General features: G+C 42.8%; 2 protein-coding genes and 1 pseudogene across 2 annotated transcripts in view; 1 reads left to right on the top strand and 2 right to left on the bottom strand.

The window, feature by feature from the left end:
- The window catches only part of LOC119722682, a 32,717-nt pseudogene extending 29,597 nt beyond the window's left edge, over positions 1 to 3,120 (bottom strand).
- Positions 3,121 to 4,436: 1,316 nt separating this feature from the next.
- LOC119723191 (putative protein TPRXL) lies at positions 4,437 to 5,320 on the top strand. The gene is made up of 2 exons (XM_038193751.1): positions 4,437 to 4,869; positions 4,968 to 5,320. Exons 1-2 carry the CDS (start codon positions 4,437 to 4,439, stop codon positions 5,318 to 5,320), a joined length of 786 nt encoding a protein of 261 aa, XP_038049679.1.
- Positions 5,321 to 7,561: 2,241 nt separating this feature from the next.
- The window catches only part of LOC119722681 (centrosomal protein of 290 kDa-like), a 65,840-nt gene continuing 56,306 nt past the window's right edge, over positions 7,562 to 17,095 (bottom strand). The window contains exons 47-54 of the mRNA XM_038192927.1: positions 16,298 to 16,477; positions 15,119 to 15,286; positions 13,876 to 14,082; positions 12,850 to 12,987; positions 12,170 to 12,339; positions 10,464 to 10,566; positions 9,366 to 9,488; positions 7,562 to 7,955 (exon numbers count right to left, since the gene is read on the bottom strand). Coding sequence (XP_038048855.1) covers positions 7,794 to 7,955; positions 9,366 to 9,488; positions 10,464 to 10,566; positions 12,170 to 12,339; positions 12,850 to 12,987; positions 13,876 to 14,082; positions 15,119 to 15,286; positions 16,298 to 16,477 — 1,251 coding nt within the window. The 3' untranslated portion in view covers positions 7,562 to 7,793. The remainder of the gene's footprint in view (positions 7,956 to 9,365; positions 9,489 to 10,463; positions 10,567 to 12,169; positions 12,340 to 12,849; positions 12,988 to 13,875; positions 14,083 to 15,118; positions 15,287 to 16,297; positions 16,478 to 17,095) is intronic.

Below are 17,095 nucleotides of genomic sequence, written 5' to 3'. Positions count from 1 at the left end.
GAATATCCACGGTTTACCGCCGACTTTCTAAGAATGCACTACGGTTTCAGGACGGATAGCCACAACTGTCCCAAGGTTCTCTACGAACACACCACGGTTTGTCAAGAATATGGACAGATTATTGAAGAATAATGACGTTGATGCCACGGTTGTCTGCGATTGGGCCACGGATGGCCAAGGTTCTCCTACGAATGAAGCTCACATTCGTTGTACAACCTTTGAGCAGAAACCTAGCATATCCGGGCATATCCGTAGGACATTGGTAGTGAATTCGCAGAGATTTCTACCACAAATGAGCTATGAATCTAAAAGAATATGTACGAATGGCCACGAACAACACTACGAATAGTACAGATGTCCCACTGTTGCACTACAGTTTGATTTTCATGACAATTCACCACAGAAGTTTGGAACAGTTGAAAACTTTCGTAGCCCTTCCATGAATACCTAACGAAGATGACGGATAACCTGGAAGGTACCGGTACTAAGGATGAATATGGTACTCCCACGGTTTATCACAAATTTTAAACCATGGATATCCATGTAGCTTCAAACTGTGAATGTGTGACAGGGGCTTTAACACTTTTTTTTGCCAGGGTTCACAATTTGAACAGGAAAAAGTGCACTTTCAATAAACTTAACCAAAGAGGAATGTCAAAACGTTTTCATACATTTAGGAGGAGTAGAAGGTTACACAAAATATGTTCGTAAGAAAGAGTCTCTTCATGGACCCTATGAAGATGAATTCTTGGAACGTACCACTGGCCATGAAATTCTACAAAGTTCCTTCAGTGTCTTCTTGTATTCTGACGCTGGTGCATCGGGGAACAGACGCCGGCAACGGTTCCATCTGCTGCCCTCGTGTGTTTTCAAAGAGCTATCATCAGGCGCTACTGTATTGCTCTCCTTAGGGTAAGGGCCATTTCCTGCCACTGTCTCATCACAGTGTTCCTTACTGTTCGCACTGACTTTTGAGTAGTCACCCATGGCTGTGACAGATCAAACAGTATAGGCACTTCAAATTCAATCTGTGAAAGAAAATGACCAAAAAGGATCAAGCCAAAGTGTGGTGCTTATACATGTATAGCATTTTATACCATTTCAAAGCGCTTTACAATTATTACCCCAGTTCATCAGGAATGAGACCATTTCTCTGCAGCAGCTCGAGATCAGCGCACTTTCGTCTCAACCTTCACAGGTGCCCATTTTAGACTCCTGGGTGGAGACCGAGAGCCATTGTTTCGGATTGCTGCTAGCTTGACTCGAAACACCAAGAATTGTCTAAGGCGGACACTTTGAAGCACTTTTTGTCTTTCCGACTGTGTGACTTTTGTCCAGTGGCGTAGCCAGGAATTTTTCAGTGGGGGGGGGGGGGGGGGGGGGGGGGGGGGGGGGGGCTTTTTTAGAAACTCAAAATCTCATTGGGGGGGGGGGGGGGGCGGCGACTGGGGGGGGGGAAGGTTTCATGGGGGGTTTGTCGCCCCCCCCCTCCCACGCCCCCCGTGGCTACGCCACTGCTTTTGTCACAACGTGCAGTTTAATCTGCAATCAAATCGAATAACAATCTCTAAGAAATCCACTTAAAACTATCTAAACTAATTAACATGGAAATAATAAGGAATCTTTACACTAGTTTGTGTGTACATATGAAACAAGAATAAATTTATTTGTTATTTCTTTATCAAGGGTATGTCCAAACAGTTTAAAACTGGTTTCCATTGGGGCCCTGCATACAATAAAAAATGACTACAAACATGAATATTTACAAATACAATACATTACAAATACAATTCAATACAATGGGATAAAAGCATTATTTGACTAATGCATAATTATTAAGCAAATATTATAAGTACAATATATTGTAAACCTATTATAACTACATGTACAGTGTGAAACAACATCGCTATAATAGGCTTTATTATATAAAGGTGATTTTAGTGAACACGAAGCATTTGGATCTATCATGTAACATCCAGAAAAATATAATTATATTCACTGATTACAGGAGGGGCGAAAAACCCTTTTGGGAGAAAAAAACGGGAAATTCCCATCCGGCTCCTTATTATTATGGCAGCCAAGCTTGTTAACTCCGTAGATCATCACATATTGAGATTTGTATAATCAGAGAAGACAGCAACAAATTTGCAGAAATATTACTGACTGAGCGTTTTACGTAGTTCAGATTTGCATAAGGTTAGAGAAGTCATGGTTCTCAACTGCACATGCAAATTATTCCATATGATTGAACCGGTTACAGCAAAGCTTGAGGAACAACATTGTTTTGTTTTTTTGCAACAGGAACCGTCAGTGCCATATCAGTGGACTGTCTGATAAAACGTTAAAATTGCAATGAAGATTGGCCTCTACTCAAGTTAAACAACATTGAACTGATCAAAAGCTAGGTCGACAGGTCTAGCCAGGTTGGACTCTGTTGTGTAATCAAGACGTCATCCAACCTGGGCTAGGTCAGGTCAGCCTAGCTACTTGCTTCAATAGGGACAAAATGTTGCAGCCTGACACCCCTTTTTTTCTTCATATATCATCTCAATGAAGGTCAGTCACTGCAAAAATGGTGATAAGACATGAATCTGGGACTGAAAAACATTTCCAATTACATGATTAAGGCCTATATGTTAGGAAATACTTAGAAAATGTTCTTGACTCTCCATAGACTTTGTACACAACCGCTGAAGTAGCGTCAGGTTAATTGCAACATTTTTTCCCACACGATACTAGCGTTTACTTACCCGCAATTTGCTCCAATCTAAAAACAAATACTTTGAGGGCGGTGAAGCGTTAGATGTTACTACACATACGCCGTTCTTCTGCTTATAATCAAACAAGCCAAAATAAATATCTTGCACAGAAAACAGTCACGGCAATCCCATCAGCTGGTGAAAACACAAGGCAGCACGCAAAATGGTCACACGTACGCGAGCCAGGGCCAGCCGGGGTGACACGTGCGTGCGCGAGGGCGCTCCTAGGTCCAAGCCGGCGCTGTTTATGATGCGTCTAGATCTATAGCCCTAACAAATCCGTGATGATCGGGTTCAGACCAGTAATAAATTCCCATGGACACCGACATTGAAACATTGCGGGAAAATACTCACAATCAGATTAAAGCTTGATAAATTCTTTCCCATTTTCTGTTGATTGACGTTTGATTTTTGGGTGATTTTCCTCTCCGTCCAAAAAGATGACCACCTCTAAAAAGCAGTCCTTAAGTCCTTCACGCACCAATCTGGAAAATAATGATATATTCATCCTTTGCAAAATAGATCGACTTTCTGGTAAAATGTCATCAACATTTTTTTCAGCAATTTTTAGTACTTTCAAGTCCAGATATAACATTGTACACTTACTCGCTACAAATATAAAACCCTCGAGTGTAATTAGGACTATGGCAGGGCCAAGTTTTATCTCGTAAAATTTCATGTATTTTTATTGTATTTAATAGGAGTATATATAGTTCCCCTTAGAAAAAAGAAAATCATTTTAGTTTTATGCCGCTTCCCATTCTTGGTAGTGTATGTGTCCCCCAAATTGTCGGGCACATGTTAGCTTTACAAACAGCAGATAGAGATGAGTTAACAGTATTTCATATACATGTAGATATATTCCGCCTCCCTAGCACTAACGGGCCCCACTTAATAGAGAGGTACGATCCGCCTCACCGCTGGTACTGGCAGCCTCACCGCCTGTATAGGTAGCCTCATCGCCATGCAGTGCTGCTTCTCACAAACAAGGAGCCAATCGAAAGGGGTGCATACCCATGTTCCCCAACCCTAACACTAACCCTAACCCAAAGGATGTTGGGGAACCTAGGTATAGGGGAACATACATATTGGGGAACATCGGCCGGTGGTGATTTTGGTGTGGGAATACCTGCGCCCCAGAATGAGTTGGGACTTTATGTCCAAGGAAACTGATGGACATGACAGTGTGTTATCGACACTGGGGATTTGTTTCTATTGAGCTCTTCTAAAAAGACAGGCCCAATAGGCTTAGACCTGTGCTTCTATACGCCAATCGCAGATTTTGCCAAGCAGATGGAAGTGAGCCATCGCTGGACAAATGAAGATGCCAATCAAAATTGGTAAGTTGCCAAAATGGAGTGTGCTGCAGAATAGAAAGACTTTCAGAAAGGACCGCGAAGTTCTGGCTGTACACAAATGGGGACTCAGAAAACGCCATAAAGGAGCTTGGAGCAGGTTCTGAATAACTGGTTGGAAGTTTTGGCTCCACAGCTGTGCAGGACAGGCATAAGCCCTAAACTGAGGCTAAACTGAGGCTGAACTGAGCTGGCCCCTATGTTATAGTTGGAAGACTGGATCAAAGAACACCCCGCTGTAAATCACAGACTCAAACCTTGCCCAAAGTAAGAGCAAAAGACTGTACCTCCGGCAGTCCCACCGCCAGCAAGGGTAGTCCCAATGCCAGCAAGGGTAGCCCCACCGCCAGCAAGGGCAGACCAACTGCTGGCACAGGCAGCTCCACCGCCTGTGTGGGCAACCCCACCGAAAGTGCAGACAGCCCCACCACCGTGTGTGAGCAGCCCCTCCTCAGGCTTGGGCAGTCCCACGGACAATGAGGGCAGCCCCAGCCCAAGTGTGGTAGCCCCACCACAAGCATGGGCAGTCCCACTGCCGATGCAAGCAGCGCCCCACTGCTGCAGCGCGCAGCCCCACTGCTGCCACACGCAGCCCCACTGCCGAGTTGGGCAATCCAACCACTGGTATGGGCAGCCCCACCACCAACTTGGGCAGCCCTTCCCCGGCTTTGGCAGTCCCACTACTGATGTGGGCAGTCCCACTGCGGGCACGGGAAGCCCCAACGCCAGCACAGGCATCCCCACTGCCAGCGCAGGTAGCCCAACTGCCTGTTCAACCAGCCCCATCACAGGTGTGGGTAGCCCCACCTTGCGCTTGGGCAGTTTCACTGCCAGTGCGGGCAAACAACCTCAGGATTTAGCAGTCCTACAGACGATGAGGGCAGCCCCAGCCCTGGCGCGGGTAGCCCAACCACAAGCACGGACAGTCCAACTGCCAATGAGGGCAGCTCCAATGCTGGCACTGTCAGTCCCAGTGATGATGAAGGCAGACCCAGCCCCAGCGAAGGTAGCCCCATCACAAGTACGGGTAGCCCCACCACCAGTGTGGGCAGTCCAACCACCAGCATGGGCAGTCCTACTGCTGGCACAAGCAGCCCCACCTCCGGCTTGGTCCATTCCAAAACCCGCTTGGGCAGTCCCACCGCCGGCATGGGCAGTTCCACACTTCAGGACAGCCATTGCTTTACACAACACATCCACAGATAATAAAATAAATGATATGTACAGAAGACAAATTTCAGTTATATGTGTTTTTTTTCTTTGTTCATGCGAATGCAAAGCACAAATAACACCAAGATATACAGACGTTCACAATAATATATGATGAAATAATTATTTACTTCACTACTTACATTATATACACCATTTTATCATTTACAATCATGTACATTCAAAAGATATTGCTGATTCCTGAAAATGTATTCTGCATTTATCATTTGAGAAAACTAACAAAGATTTTACAGGCTGAAATTAATAAACAAGGCTTCACTTCGGGCGATTCACAATGCAGTGCGCCACCAAAGGTTTGCCACAGAGAGTTCAATTTTCCCAGTGCATTGTGGGAGATGGTCGACAAATTCGCAGCGCAAGACATTTGAAAGTGTTTGTTATTCCGGTCAGTAGTTTCGTAAGCGTATGATTCGAGGATCTGTTTGCCCTTTTCTTTTCTTGTTATCAATGTGGTGGTTTTTTGGTAAGGTCAGAACGTATGTGCCCCAATCTATAACGAATTAGCTCAAGTTGTCTACTGACACTCATTCAAATGGGCCATGTTTTGTCAACCGTAAACTTTAAAAATGGACTCTCCATGGCAAACTCTTGGTGGCGCACTGCATTGTGAATCGCCCGAATTGTATGGAGCTAAGCAAGGAATATTGCTGAGCACTTTTGGCAAGTAACAGAAGGCACACACAACCCAGCATGGGTGTTGATTGGTACTTTGTCAACTTTGTTACAAAATCTATCGGCTAAAATATATGTACTTCAAGTCATAGGGCACTCGGGTTGGACAAGTATTAACTCTTCAACTACAAAACCAACTGCCTAATAATTACACACAATTCCAGACAATGCACAATTTAGGCAAAGCTCATATCAGCTCATATTAAGTGGGCACCAATTTTAGCCAATAGGTTCTGATAGTATGATGTCACAGACTCACAGTAACACAATACCATTCGGCTTCCCCCCGTGATCGGCCAAAATTGCAGTAAGCAAGCCTTTGGTTAGCAACCATGCTGTGCATTGTAAACTAGACGGCAGGGCATATTTTCACTAACAATAACTGAGAATTCCTCATTAAATGGCATAATGAATGGGAGGTTTGCGGTAACACCATATGAATAATATCTCTTTTGAGTAGTGTGGTTCTGAGAAGAACCAGTTGTTTTAACTTGACAATGGCATAATGGTCACTACCTATGCCATGTACGGTTGTCATAATTGTACCAGCACTGGGTGTTGGCTCAACCTTTTTTCCCCAGTTGTTGCCATCCATTTCAGCTTGCCTACTTTTGCACGCGGCGCCAAAAACAAGGGCGGGTCACTTGGGTCAGTGAGGGATCCCTTTATATACAACTTGCTATTAAGATAAGAATGGCTTTACTTTGTAAGATGGAATTTTTGTGTCGGGGTGATATAAATCAAATTAGAATTTTGCCCTTCACCGACGTTTAAACACTGTATACTCAGTGTGTTACCTCCCGAGTGAAAGTTGGAAAAAAAGCTGGTCACATCCGAGTGATTTTTTCCAACTTTCACTCGGGAGGTAACACACTGAGTAAACAGGGTTTAAACGTCGGCGAAGGGCAAAACCTAATTTGATTTGGCTTTACTTTGGTTGTCTTCAGGTTTTAATTTTGTGCTAGTAATTATCATTTCAGTTCACAAATGAGCATGATTAATTTGAAAAAAATTCTGTAACCCTCAGGAAATGGTTGAAAGTTGCAAACCAAAAAGTTAGTGAAAGCAAACAGTTTTTGCCAAACAAAAGGGACTAGAGTATTTGGTGTTGGCAATGAAAAAAATCTGCAAGGCACCCCTACAAAATAATAATAATAATAATAATAACTGGAGTCTTATATAACGCATGTATCTACTAACAATTAGGTACTTAAGGAGCTGGTAATTATGTCTATTTTTAAAGACAGGTAAACAAAGTTTTATGAGAAATATGAGACCCATTATGTAGCACCTTTATAAAGGATATACAAAGTGCTGCGGCGCATATTGCAGCCACTGCCAGAAACACCGGGGCAAACCCCTTCTCTCAGCGACAAGTGTTATTGGGTTCTTTAACATGCATTACACAACACACGGGATCTACGGCTTTTCGTCCCATCTGAAGGACGAAGCAATAATGGTGAAGTGCCTTGCTCAAGAGCACAAGGACCATGTTTCCCGTCAGGATTCGAACTCATGAACCACGGCACACGAGTCGAACACCATAACCATTGGACCACAGCCCCCCACTTGTTATTGTTTGGTTGATTTTTTTTTTTCATTTTTGATTTGCTCAAATCTGCCATACAACTGTTGAAAGCATCTTCCGCACCAAGTTCAACAAATACAAATGGAGGAACAACAACCCTTATGCCGCTGACTTTCAATTCCCTGGTTGAAACTGTGTTGGTAAGTTGATTCCGTCGAAGCAAGGTTTTTGTTTTTGATTTAAACTTGGTCAAATGGCAGGGATATTGACAGAGACACCAAACTGCTGGGAGAATTTGCGAAGCTGCTCCTCATATTGCACATTGCGCTGCAACGCCTCTCTGTAGTTGAACTTCAAATCTTCTATTTCCTCAAAGAATGCCGGGTCAAACTGCTCGAGTTCCTTGTGGAGCTGAAACGGGAGATTCACAAATGTTTCAGACGAGGGGAATCGGCATGACAGGACAACTGAGCTTTATCAAATTGCAAGACCACTAAACCGTCCTTAAAAAGCGAACACTGCTGCATGGATCAGTGTTTGTGCACAAATATGTGGTAAGCTTGCTATAAATTATAGTAGACTTTAAGTATGGATTTTTGTAATTCTGCATCTGTATCAGTGTTGTCGAGTCCATCACAAGTCCCTGCAAGTCAATCACAAGTCCATCAGAAGTCCTTCAGTCTCAAGCCAAGTCACTAGCTATTCAAATGAACTGTTACAAAAGCATTCCTTTGTCATTGTTCATCCTGTTACTTGTGACTGGACTGGTGGAAGGACTTGTGACTGGACTTGTGAAAAGACTTGTGACTGGACTTGTGACTGGACTTGTAACTGGACTTATGACTGGAATTGTGACTGGACTTGTGAAAGGACTTGTGACTGGACTTGTGACTGGACTTGTGAAAGGACCTGTGACTGGTCTTGTGAAGGGACTTGTGACTGTACTTGTGACTGGACTTGTGACTGGACTTGTGACTGGACTTGTGACTGGACTTGTAACTGGACTTGTGACTGGACTTGTGACTGGACTTGTGACTGGACTTGTGACTGGACTTGTGAAAGGACTTGTGACTGGACTTGTGACTGGACTTGTGACTGGACTTGTGAAAGGACCTGTGACTGGTCTTGTGAAGGGACTTGTGACTGGACTTATGAAAGGACGGGTTAAAGGACTTGTGACTGGACTTGTGACTGGACTTGTGACTGGGCTTGTGATGGACTCGTGCCTGGACTTGGGCTTGTGATGGACTCGTGCCTGGACTTGTGACTGGACTTGTGATGGGCTTGTGACTGGACTTGTAACTGGACTTGTGACTGGACTTGTGACTGGACTTGTGACTGGACTTGTGACTGGACTTGTGACTGGACTTGTGACTGGACTTGTGACTGGACTTGTGACTGGACTTGTGACTGGACTTGTGACTGGACTTGTGACTGGACTTGTGACTGGACTTGTGACTGGACTTGTGACTGTACTTGTGATTGGACTTGTAACTGGACTTGTGACAGGACTTGTGACAGGACTTGTGATGGACTCGACTACAACAATGATCTGTATTTGTTATCTGTGCTGAAGCACCTATGTGCAAAGGCATAAAGGCATGCATATTTAGGGATTTTTTGCCCATCTAGCCTGCAATTATTATATACTTGTGTATTCCTTCTACTTTCCATAAATGTTTGCACTTGGAATCATGGTTGTTCCTGCACAAGTCAATAATGCTGGGCAGTCCTGGAGAAAACCAGAATTCGGATATAGTTCTTAGATTAGTTGAAGTACCAACTAGATCCTAGTAAAGGTAACAAACACAATACACCAACCTTCTCATTGTCACGTTTTAGCCGTTCCTGTTCCAGCTGGAGGGATTTAATGTCTGTTCTGAGTTCCACGTTCTCCTCCATCAGCTTGTTGTAGTTGTGGAGTCTTTCCGTCAGAAAATCATCCTTGGGTCAAACAAAAAAAATTCAACTTGAAGCAAGTCCTGACTTTTGTATCTTTTGGTTTTTTTTTATTTGATCGCCACACAAGTACTTTCCATACCTGAAGCTCTGCAGTTTTCTGTCAAAGATTTCAGGTCTGGACAATGGTTTGGTTGAGGTCAATAGTTAACACTCGATTTGAGATGTAAATCCTTTCATGCCTAAAAAGAAAAATATTGACAGGTTGGACTATGCTTGTGTATAGCTTGTCTCTTTATTCACAGAACAATAACTCTGTCAAGGGGGAAAAAATGAGTTCTTGAAAGGTAAAATTTGGTTTTGCTTTAATTTTCAGAAATGGATGGATTTGGGGGTTAGTATAAAATGGCAAATATTGTTACACTGATCTGTTCAACATATTGTGTTCTTGGATCCTGGCAAAAGCAAGAAGAAATGCTGTTCTTGTAGTCTGGTTTCCTGATCCTACCTTAGACGAAACAAAGCAATTTATAGACGTCTGGGAATTGTCAGGTCAGGGAACCAGAAGAGCTGGCTTGCATCTGTTAAATTGGGGGCAGTATTTCAAAAAAAAAAGTCAGATTGTTTTCCAACGATGGTCGGCTGACCATCATTGGAAATCGATACACAAATTCCACTTTTCTTGAAAATGACAGCACACCAGGTACCAAGATTCCACAGGATGCTTGAGACTATTAACCCTCCTATGCAAACATGCATTCTGAGCCATGCTGTTACGTGGGTCAATATTGGTCAAGTGACCCATTGGAGTGTAAAGTATATCAGGAGAAGTGGAAGAAAATTTTGACTGTTTGTGACCTTTTAAACAGCAGGGGGGTTAATCACTTACAGTCGAAAGTAAGATATTTCATACTAATTTTGTTGTTTTGTTTTCTGATGTTTCAAATGTAAATTACCTTTAACTTTAAGTGAATATTTTTCATAAACCATTTCAATACAGATGTACATGTATGCACTGACCTTGTCCGCTCCACTTCCGGCTGGCTGGCCGCCCTGCAGTCGGAACAGTTTCAGTTCATTCAGCAGTTCGGCTTTCTCATTCTCCAGACGATTTGTCATCAACCTGCAATCAAGCCCATTACAGATGATTTCCTTGAGCACAAGTTTGTTTCCCTAATATGCATCACAGTATTAGCTGTATGTTTTGCTCTGACACGATGATGACATTATCTCTAGGACTGGACTTAAGAATATCAGCGAAGAAGTCAAGCCAAGAAGGTGGAAATGGGTTGGTCACATTCTTAGCATGAATGATAACAGTCGCTGCATGACAGCACTGTCTTGGCGGCCTGAGTGAAGGAGGGATGTCGGTCGCCCTAGAACAACATGGAGGCGAGCCATCGAGAAGGAAAGGGACACATTAGGTTGGAGGCAGTGTTGTAGTCGAGTACTTTTTTCCGATTACCGAGTACTACCGAGTACTTAAGTTGCCGAATACGAGTAGGAGTACTTGTACCTCCGAGTACAAGAACAGGTCTCCGAGTACGAGTACTTGTACTTCCGAGGAAAGAGAACGAGTTCCAGTACTGTACTTCCTACTTCCGAGTACGAGTACGAATACTTGTATTTCCGAATACGGCCATACGGCAAACGGTTGATTGGCCCAGGCCAGTCAAAGTACCAATGTACATTACAGACCGCATCACGGCCAGTTGTTAGATGTGTTTGTCCGGACATGCACAGATGAAAATCGGGAAACTTCGATTTCTCCACAAGCCAACCAACCATTTAAACTGAAAGTATCGATAAAATAAGGCCGTGGTATATAAAGTCAAGATATACCATCCCCCCCCCCCCCTCCGAGTACTGCTTTTCGAGTACGAGTACTTTGATGATCGAGTACAATTTTGACATGTCGAGTACGAGTACTTTGCTGCTGGAGTACGAGTACCGTCATTTCGAGTTCGAGTACTTTGACATTCGAGTACGAATACGAGTACTCAAAAAAAGTGCTCGAGTAGTACTTGAGTATGAGTACCGAGTACGAGTACTACAACACTGGTTGGAGGACTAGGAGTGAAGCCAAGCAAGCAGCCAGAATCAGAGCAGACTGGACAGAGTACATTGCAGCCTTATGCGCCCCACGGCCCGAAGAAGGAAGGTGAAGGTTTGATCAGACATGATAAAGTTCACAAATAAATAATTTGAAGACTTTTTTGGGGGGGGGGGGGGCGGGGATTTTCCTGTTGAGTTAGTCCTTTTTAGTCTTTTATGTTCTAAACAAAATCAGCATTAACAAAAACTACCTAACGAGTTCGCGCTGGATGATGTGTGTACACCACAAAGGTTTTGTGGTATTTGGAATGGATGACGTATAAACACGTATAAACACGCAGTGAGCGAGGCCGGAAATATGAGTGTGCTGCCCGAGGGTGATGGCTTCAACCCGCCTGGCTTGAGGTCGAGTAAAAAGTAATCCCGCGCCTCGTTCCGTTCTTGCCAAAATAATCCCAGCGCGAACTGGTTAAATCAAAGAACTATTTTATCTTTGACAAGGCTAAAAAGTTTTGCAATGAAAGTTTATTCTGGGTGTGGCACTCGCTAAAAGTTCAGCACTGGATAAGTTACGTGCTTGCCCACGAGATACTGCTTGTAATGATACAGTCGAAAGTAGTATAAGCATCTAGCTGCAATCTCTTCTATGTAATATGCTAATGAAATCACACCTTGATTGTTGTAATTCTCGGACCAGCTCAGTGTCGGACGTCAACGCGTCTGCCGGGAACCTTTCCAAGATGGCAACTTTCTCCCTCAGCTCTCCGACGTGTTGCATCAGACCCTGCTCCCTCTGGGCTGAGTCCCTCAACAACTGTTTCATGTCTTGAATGGTCGAGTTCTGGGGTAGTGACAGAATGACATAGCAAGTCCAAATTTTCAAGTTGGATTAGAGTATATACCATTGGTGTTGTCGTCGGGCCCTTTGACGTGACCCCAAGTTGACTCAATTCTAAGGTGGTGGGAATGTAGAATGGTGGCAAGTCAAAATATACATTTTCATGTTTGATTAAGAGCATATAGCCTTAGCGATGTAGTCAGGTCCTTTACAAGCACCTAAGTGTATTCAAATATAAGGTGGTGGGAATCAAGACCAAGTAAGGCTATGCTCTTGGCCAAGTCCCTCAACGACTGTTCCATGTCTTGATATGGTTGAGTTCAGGTTTCGCAGCAGAAACACAAAAGCAAATCCAAATGTTCATGTTTGATGAGAGTGAATCCTGCAGCATGGTAGTCAAGAGCTTTTCAGTTCTGGGCATTCTAGTTGCAGTTATCAAATTGCAGTTATAAGCTTTGTCATCCTAAACAGAATGTGTCAAACTTTGAAGTTACTTCTTGGTTTTTTATTTACCTTTTTCTCCATGTCCTGTTCCATGTTGCGCATCTTCTCTTCGTACATCCTAGTCACCACGATGGACTTCCAGCTCTTGCTGTCGGCGCCCTCAAGTTTGGGCCCCCTAGCCTGCTCAATTTGCAGCTTCTCCTGGCTCTGTGGTGCCATGAGGGGAGTAAGAATAAAAAGCATAAATAATTTTATCAAATAATTACAAACTTAGGGAACTTTAAAAAAACAGCAGGGTTCATCCAAAAAAGTAGTTCGCACTGGCTGGCTGGCAACCACAGAAGTAAGGGTCTGAAACGACCTATTTATAATAAAAAACACATGTGCTACTGAAAAGCCATTTTCATCAGCTTGGCTAATTATGACGTAATGCCGCCCATGCCTATATGTTGCAGCGTAACTGAATACAGGTTAGTTTTTTTTTAAAAATACTCTAATGCATCTTAATCCAACTTGAATTTCTGTTTTCGGTTTAGGGCCCCAATGGACACTAGTTTTAAACTGGGTAAAGAAATGTATTAAATAAATAAATAAATACTCAGACTCGAATTCATGGTACTCTTACTCGTGAAGCAAAGTAATTGGACTTGTCTTATTTGATATCGTAGTCCATCATCGAAGAAGTCATACTCGACTATAATTACTCGGTAATTTAGTTTTGAATGAAAAAAAAAATCTCCTCATTTGAAGACACAAGTGCTGCGTTTTATCAATACTTAATACTGAATAGTACTGGGCTGTAGAGAGGATCGATTTTAATTCAAGATTTTAATTGTTTTCAATTGAGTTCTCCATAAAGTATTCGTACTCTGAGGTCCAAGAACTCAGACTCTGCTTCACAAAACTTGTACTCAATGGTCCTGGTACTTGGACTAGGGTATCTGTACTCATGCTCAAAGGTCAAAGTACTCAGGTGCGAGTGGTACTTGATGGCTTGGTGCTCAGCAATACTCAACTACAACGCTGATAACTTGAAATCTGTGGAATAATTTAGCACTACGCAATTTTGGAACACTGTTTTGAAACAGGTCTGACCTCTTCCAGCTGCCGTTGTAACCTCTCCCTGTCCAGGCTCAGCTGGCTGGTACTGACTCGGAGTCTCTCGGTGGATTCCACCTCTCTCTTTAACTCTTGCCTCAGCCGGTTGTTCTCCGACACGGCCTTGGCTACTCCCTTCTGGGTGCTCTCGTACCGCGTGCTCAGCTGACCGCCCACCTGCCGCTTCAGCTTGTCAAGTTCCGTCTGATTGGTCAAAGAAAAAAAATTCAAAATAAACAATCTGAAAGTTCTGGGGCCGATCTCACAAAATGCCAAGACGCGTCTTAGGAAGGGTAACTCGTCTTAACTCGCGATTTGTCCTAGGATCGATTTCACCACACTTAGGACGCGTTCACGTCCCAACTTCCTCAGTAACGCGGCTGAACTCTTAACTTAGGAATTTAAGTTTGGTCTTAGGGTTGTCTTATCTCATGAATAGTGTGCTAATTTGTATTTCTTATATGGACATCATTGCAATGTCGTCTTGTTTAAGAGGAGTGTCGGTCTAGAGCCATAGTTTTGAGGGAAGACAACCGGTGTAGAAACAGATTTCTGACTTGTGGGTAGTTTTAATAAAAAATAACTTATTTATGAAATTTATACGCCAACAGCTAGTCGACTTTTGGTGAGGCTTCCCTCGAAATAGAATAACTCAAATCCATTTGGGAACAAGTCAATGTGTTCCAGCCATTTTATGAGTTTTTCTTTTGGTCTCGTCTGATTTTTTGTTAGTTTGCATTTTTCAAAAATGCATATGAGACTCGGAAGATTGTGAAAAAGCACATACATAAGACTGTAATTGAATAGCCATATTACGTAAACCTTGGAAATTGTTTTTGTCAATTGCTGTAATATGGGGGTACGTAAACCTCGGAAATTGTTTTTGTAGATTGCTGTAACATGGGGGTACTTGTGTAAAAAAACGTGCCGTGTTTATCAGTTCTTTTCTTGGAAAATTATGAAGGTTTTTCCAATTTTTTTTATTTTGCAACCTTTCCGTAAAACTGCCCTAAAAGCAGTTGTGTTTTGTTGATATGGCATAAACATGACTTTTATAAAATGAAAAATAAATTCCTAGTTATTAAGTATGCAACTGCATTTTATTTCATGTGACTTTCATTGGGATTTTGTTTCATGTACATGAAGCTTTTTTAAAGGAAAGCAAGATTTTCCACAAATGTAAAAAAACAGTAAAGACTGTTCCAAACTAATCGATGCCTTTTTCAAACAGAGAGCATACCTTCAAATTCTGGTTTTCTTCCTTGAGTCCGTGAATCTCCGTCTGGACCGTGACCCCCGGCGCTTTCTTCAATTCTTCGTTCTCTCTCTGCACGCGCTCAACGACCTTCTTCATCAAGCCGATGGTGCGCTCAAGCTCAGGAACGGTTTTACCACTGGAGCCCATTGACTACGGTATTAGCAAACATGGGGAATATTGTATATACTGTACAAAACTAGATACAGTAAAAATAGACTACAAGTTAATCTTGCGCGATCCCCCTGGCATGTTGGCAGTATTTATACCTTCAGTTACTCAGAACACTTTTCAGTGTACCTAACCAAAATCAACAATGACATCACTTGACCCCTAGATGACCTTTGACCTCAAATGTCTCAAGTCATCTTAAGTCCCCCTACCCAAAGATTATTGTCACCAAGTTTGGTTGAGATTGAAGTCTGACTTTTCATATGACATCACTTTTCAGTTTACCTTTCATATGACATCACTTTTCAGTTTACCTAAACAAAAAAACAACAATTAAATGAGCACATTTGAACCCTGGCTGACCTTTGAGCTCAAATGTCTCAAGTCATCTGAAATCCCCCTACCCAAAAGATGCTCTTCCGCAATCCATTACAGCAATAGAAGACAAAGACAAGTTCAAAGCAGCTGCCAAAAAGCACTTCAACAAGTAAACAATAAAAAAACAACCCAGCAACAAAGAAACTGCATCTCACTACTCGTTTTGCTCCTTTCAGGGGCATTGAGTAGTATTCCACCAGAACCAGAACCAGAACCAAAGTTTATGGTCACCAAGTTAGGTTGAGATTGAAGTCTGACTTTTCATATGACAGCACTAAACAGTTAACCTAGCCAAAAACAACAATGACCTCATTTGACCCCCTAGATGACCTTTGACCTCAAATGTCTCAAGTCATCTAAAGTCAACCTACCCAAAGAATATTGTCACCAAGTTTGGTTAAGATTGAAGTCTGACTTTTCATATGATAGCACTAAACAGTTAACCTAACCAAAATGGAACACACGGACACACATACACACAGAAGGAATACACTATTGCAAGATCCCCCTTTCTTGGCTTAAAAGCCAGGGAGATAACTGGCTTCCTGGGTCATCTGTCAAGAAGTGAGTTTCACGAGAACGGATACATCTTTTTAAACCAATCTGCAAACCTACCCTCCTGAGTCCCATGCTTGAGCTAGCGGCGGATGGAGGCCGACTCCTTCCTTTCTCTCTCTCCTGATCCAAGTCAGCCTTCAGTGCCTCGTTGTATCTCTGTAGGTCCTCCACCCTCTGCTTGAGCCTAGGCACGTCTCGCTTGGCCTGCTCAGCATCAAACCTCAGCTCTAGGTTCTCCTGCAATAAAATGTTACAGTGTTGAAATGAAAATATAATAATAATAATGTGGTGCTTATATGTGCTTTTTACCAAAGGTCTCAAAGTGTTTCACAATTATTACCCCTGTTCATCAGGTCATGAGACCATTTTTTTCTGCAGCGGCTCGACATCTGTGCAATCTTGTCTCTACCTTCACAGGTACCCATTAATGCTCCTGGGTTGGAGAGAGGCCATTGTAGCAAAAAGTGCGATTGTGGCAAAGCGCATCTCATCGAAGACCCAAGCAATCAAAATGCATAAAGGTGTCAAAACAGCAAAAGAAAAGAAAAAAAACTAAATCCTGCCTTTTTAAGAAAATGACATTTTAATTATGATGTTACTTCTTAAAACTCAGAAAAAATAAACAGTATAACAAAAACTGTTGTCCATTGCAATGCGGTCAATGGGTTTTGTATGCCCTTCGTGGCTCATGGACTACATCACAGGAGAAAATTGTATGAGCTCCGTGCCTGACCAAGAGAGGGCGCGTTTTGCCTGGCAACGGTTCCTTATTCGTTTCATTTACGTAATACCAGGGGATGTGTGCAGACTGTACCCAATCCCTTTTATGTAGCTCTGACTACGAATAGTTATAGA

Source organism: Patiria miniata, unplaced genomic scaffold, assembly GCF_015706575.1.
Source record: "Patiria miniata isolate m_02_andy unplaced genomic scaffold, ASM1570657v1 HiC_scaffold_16, whole genome shotgun sequence".
NCBI lineage: Eukaryota > Metazoa > Echinodermata > Asteroidea > Valvatida > Asterinidae > Patiria > Patiria miniata.
Note: the sequence above shows the minus strand (reverse complement) of the source record. Positions and strands in the feature narration are given on the sequence as shown.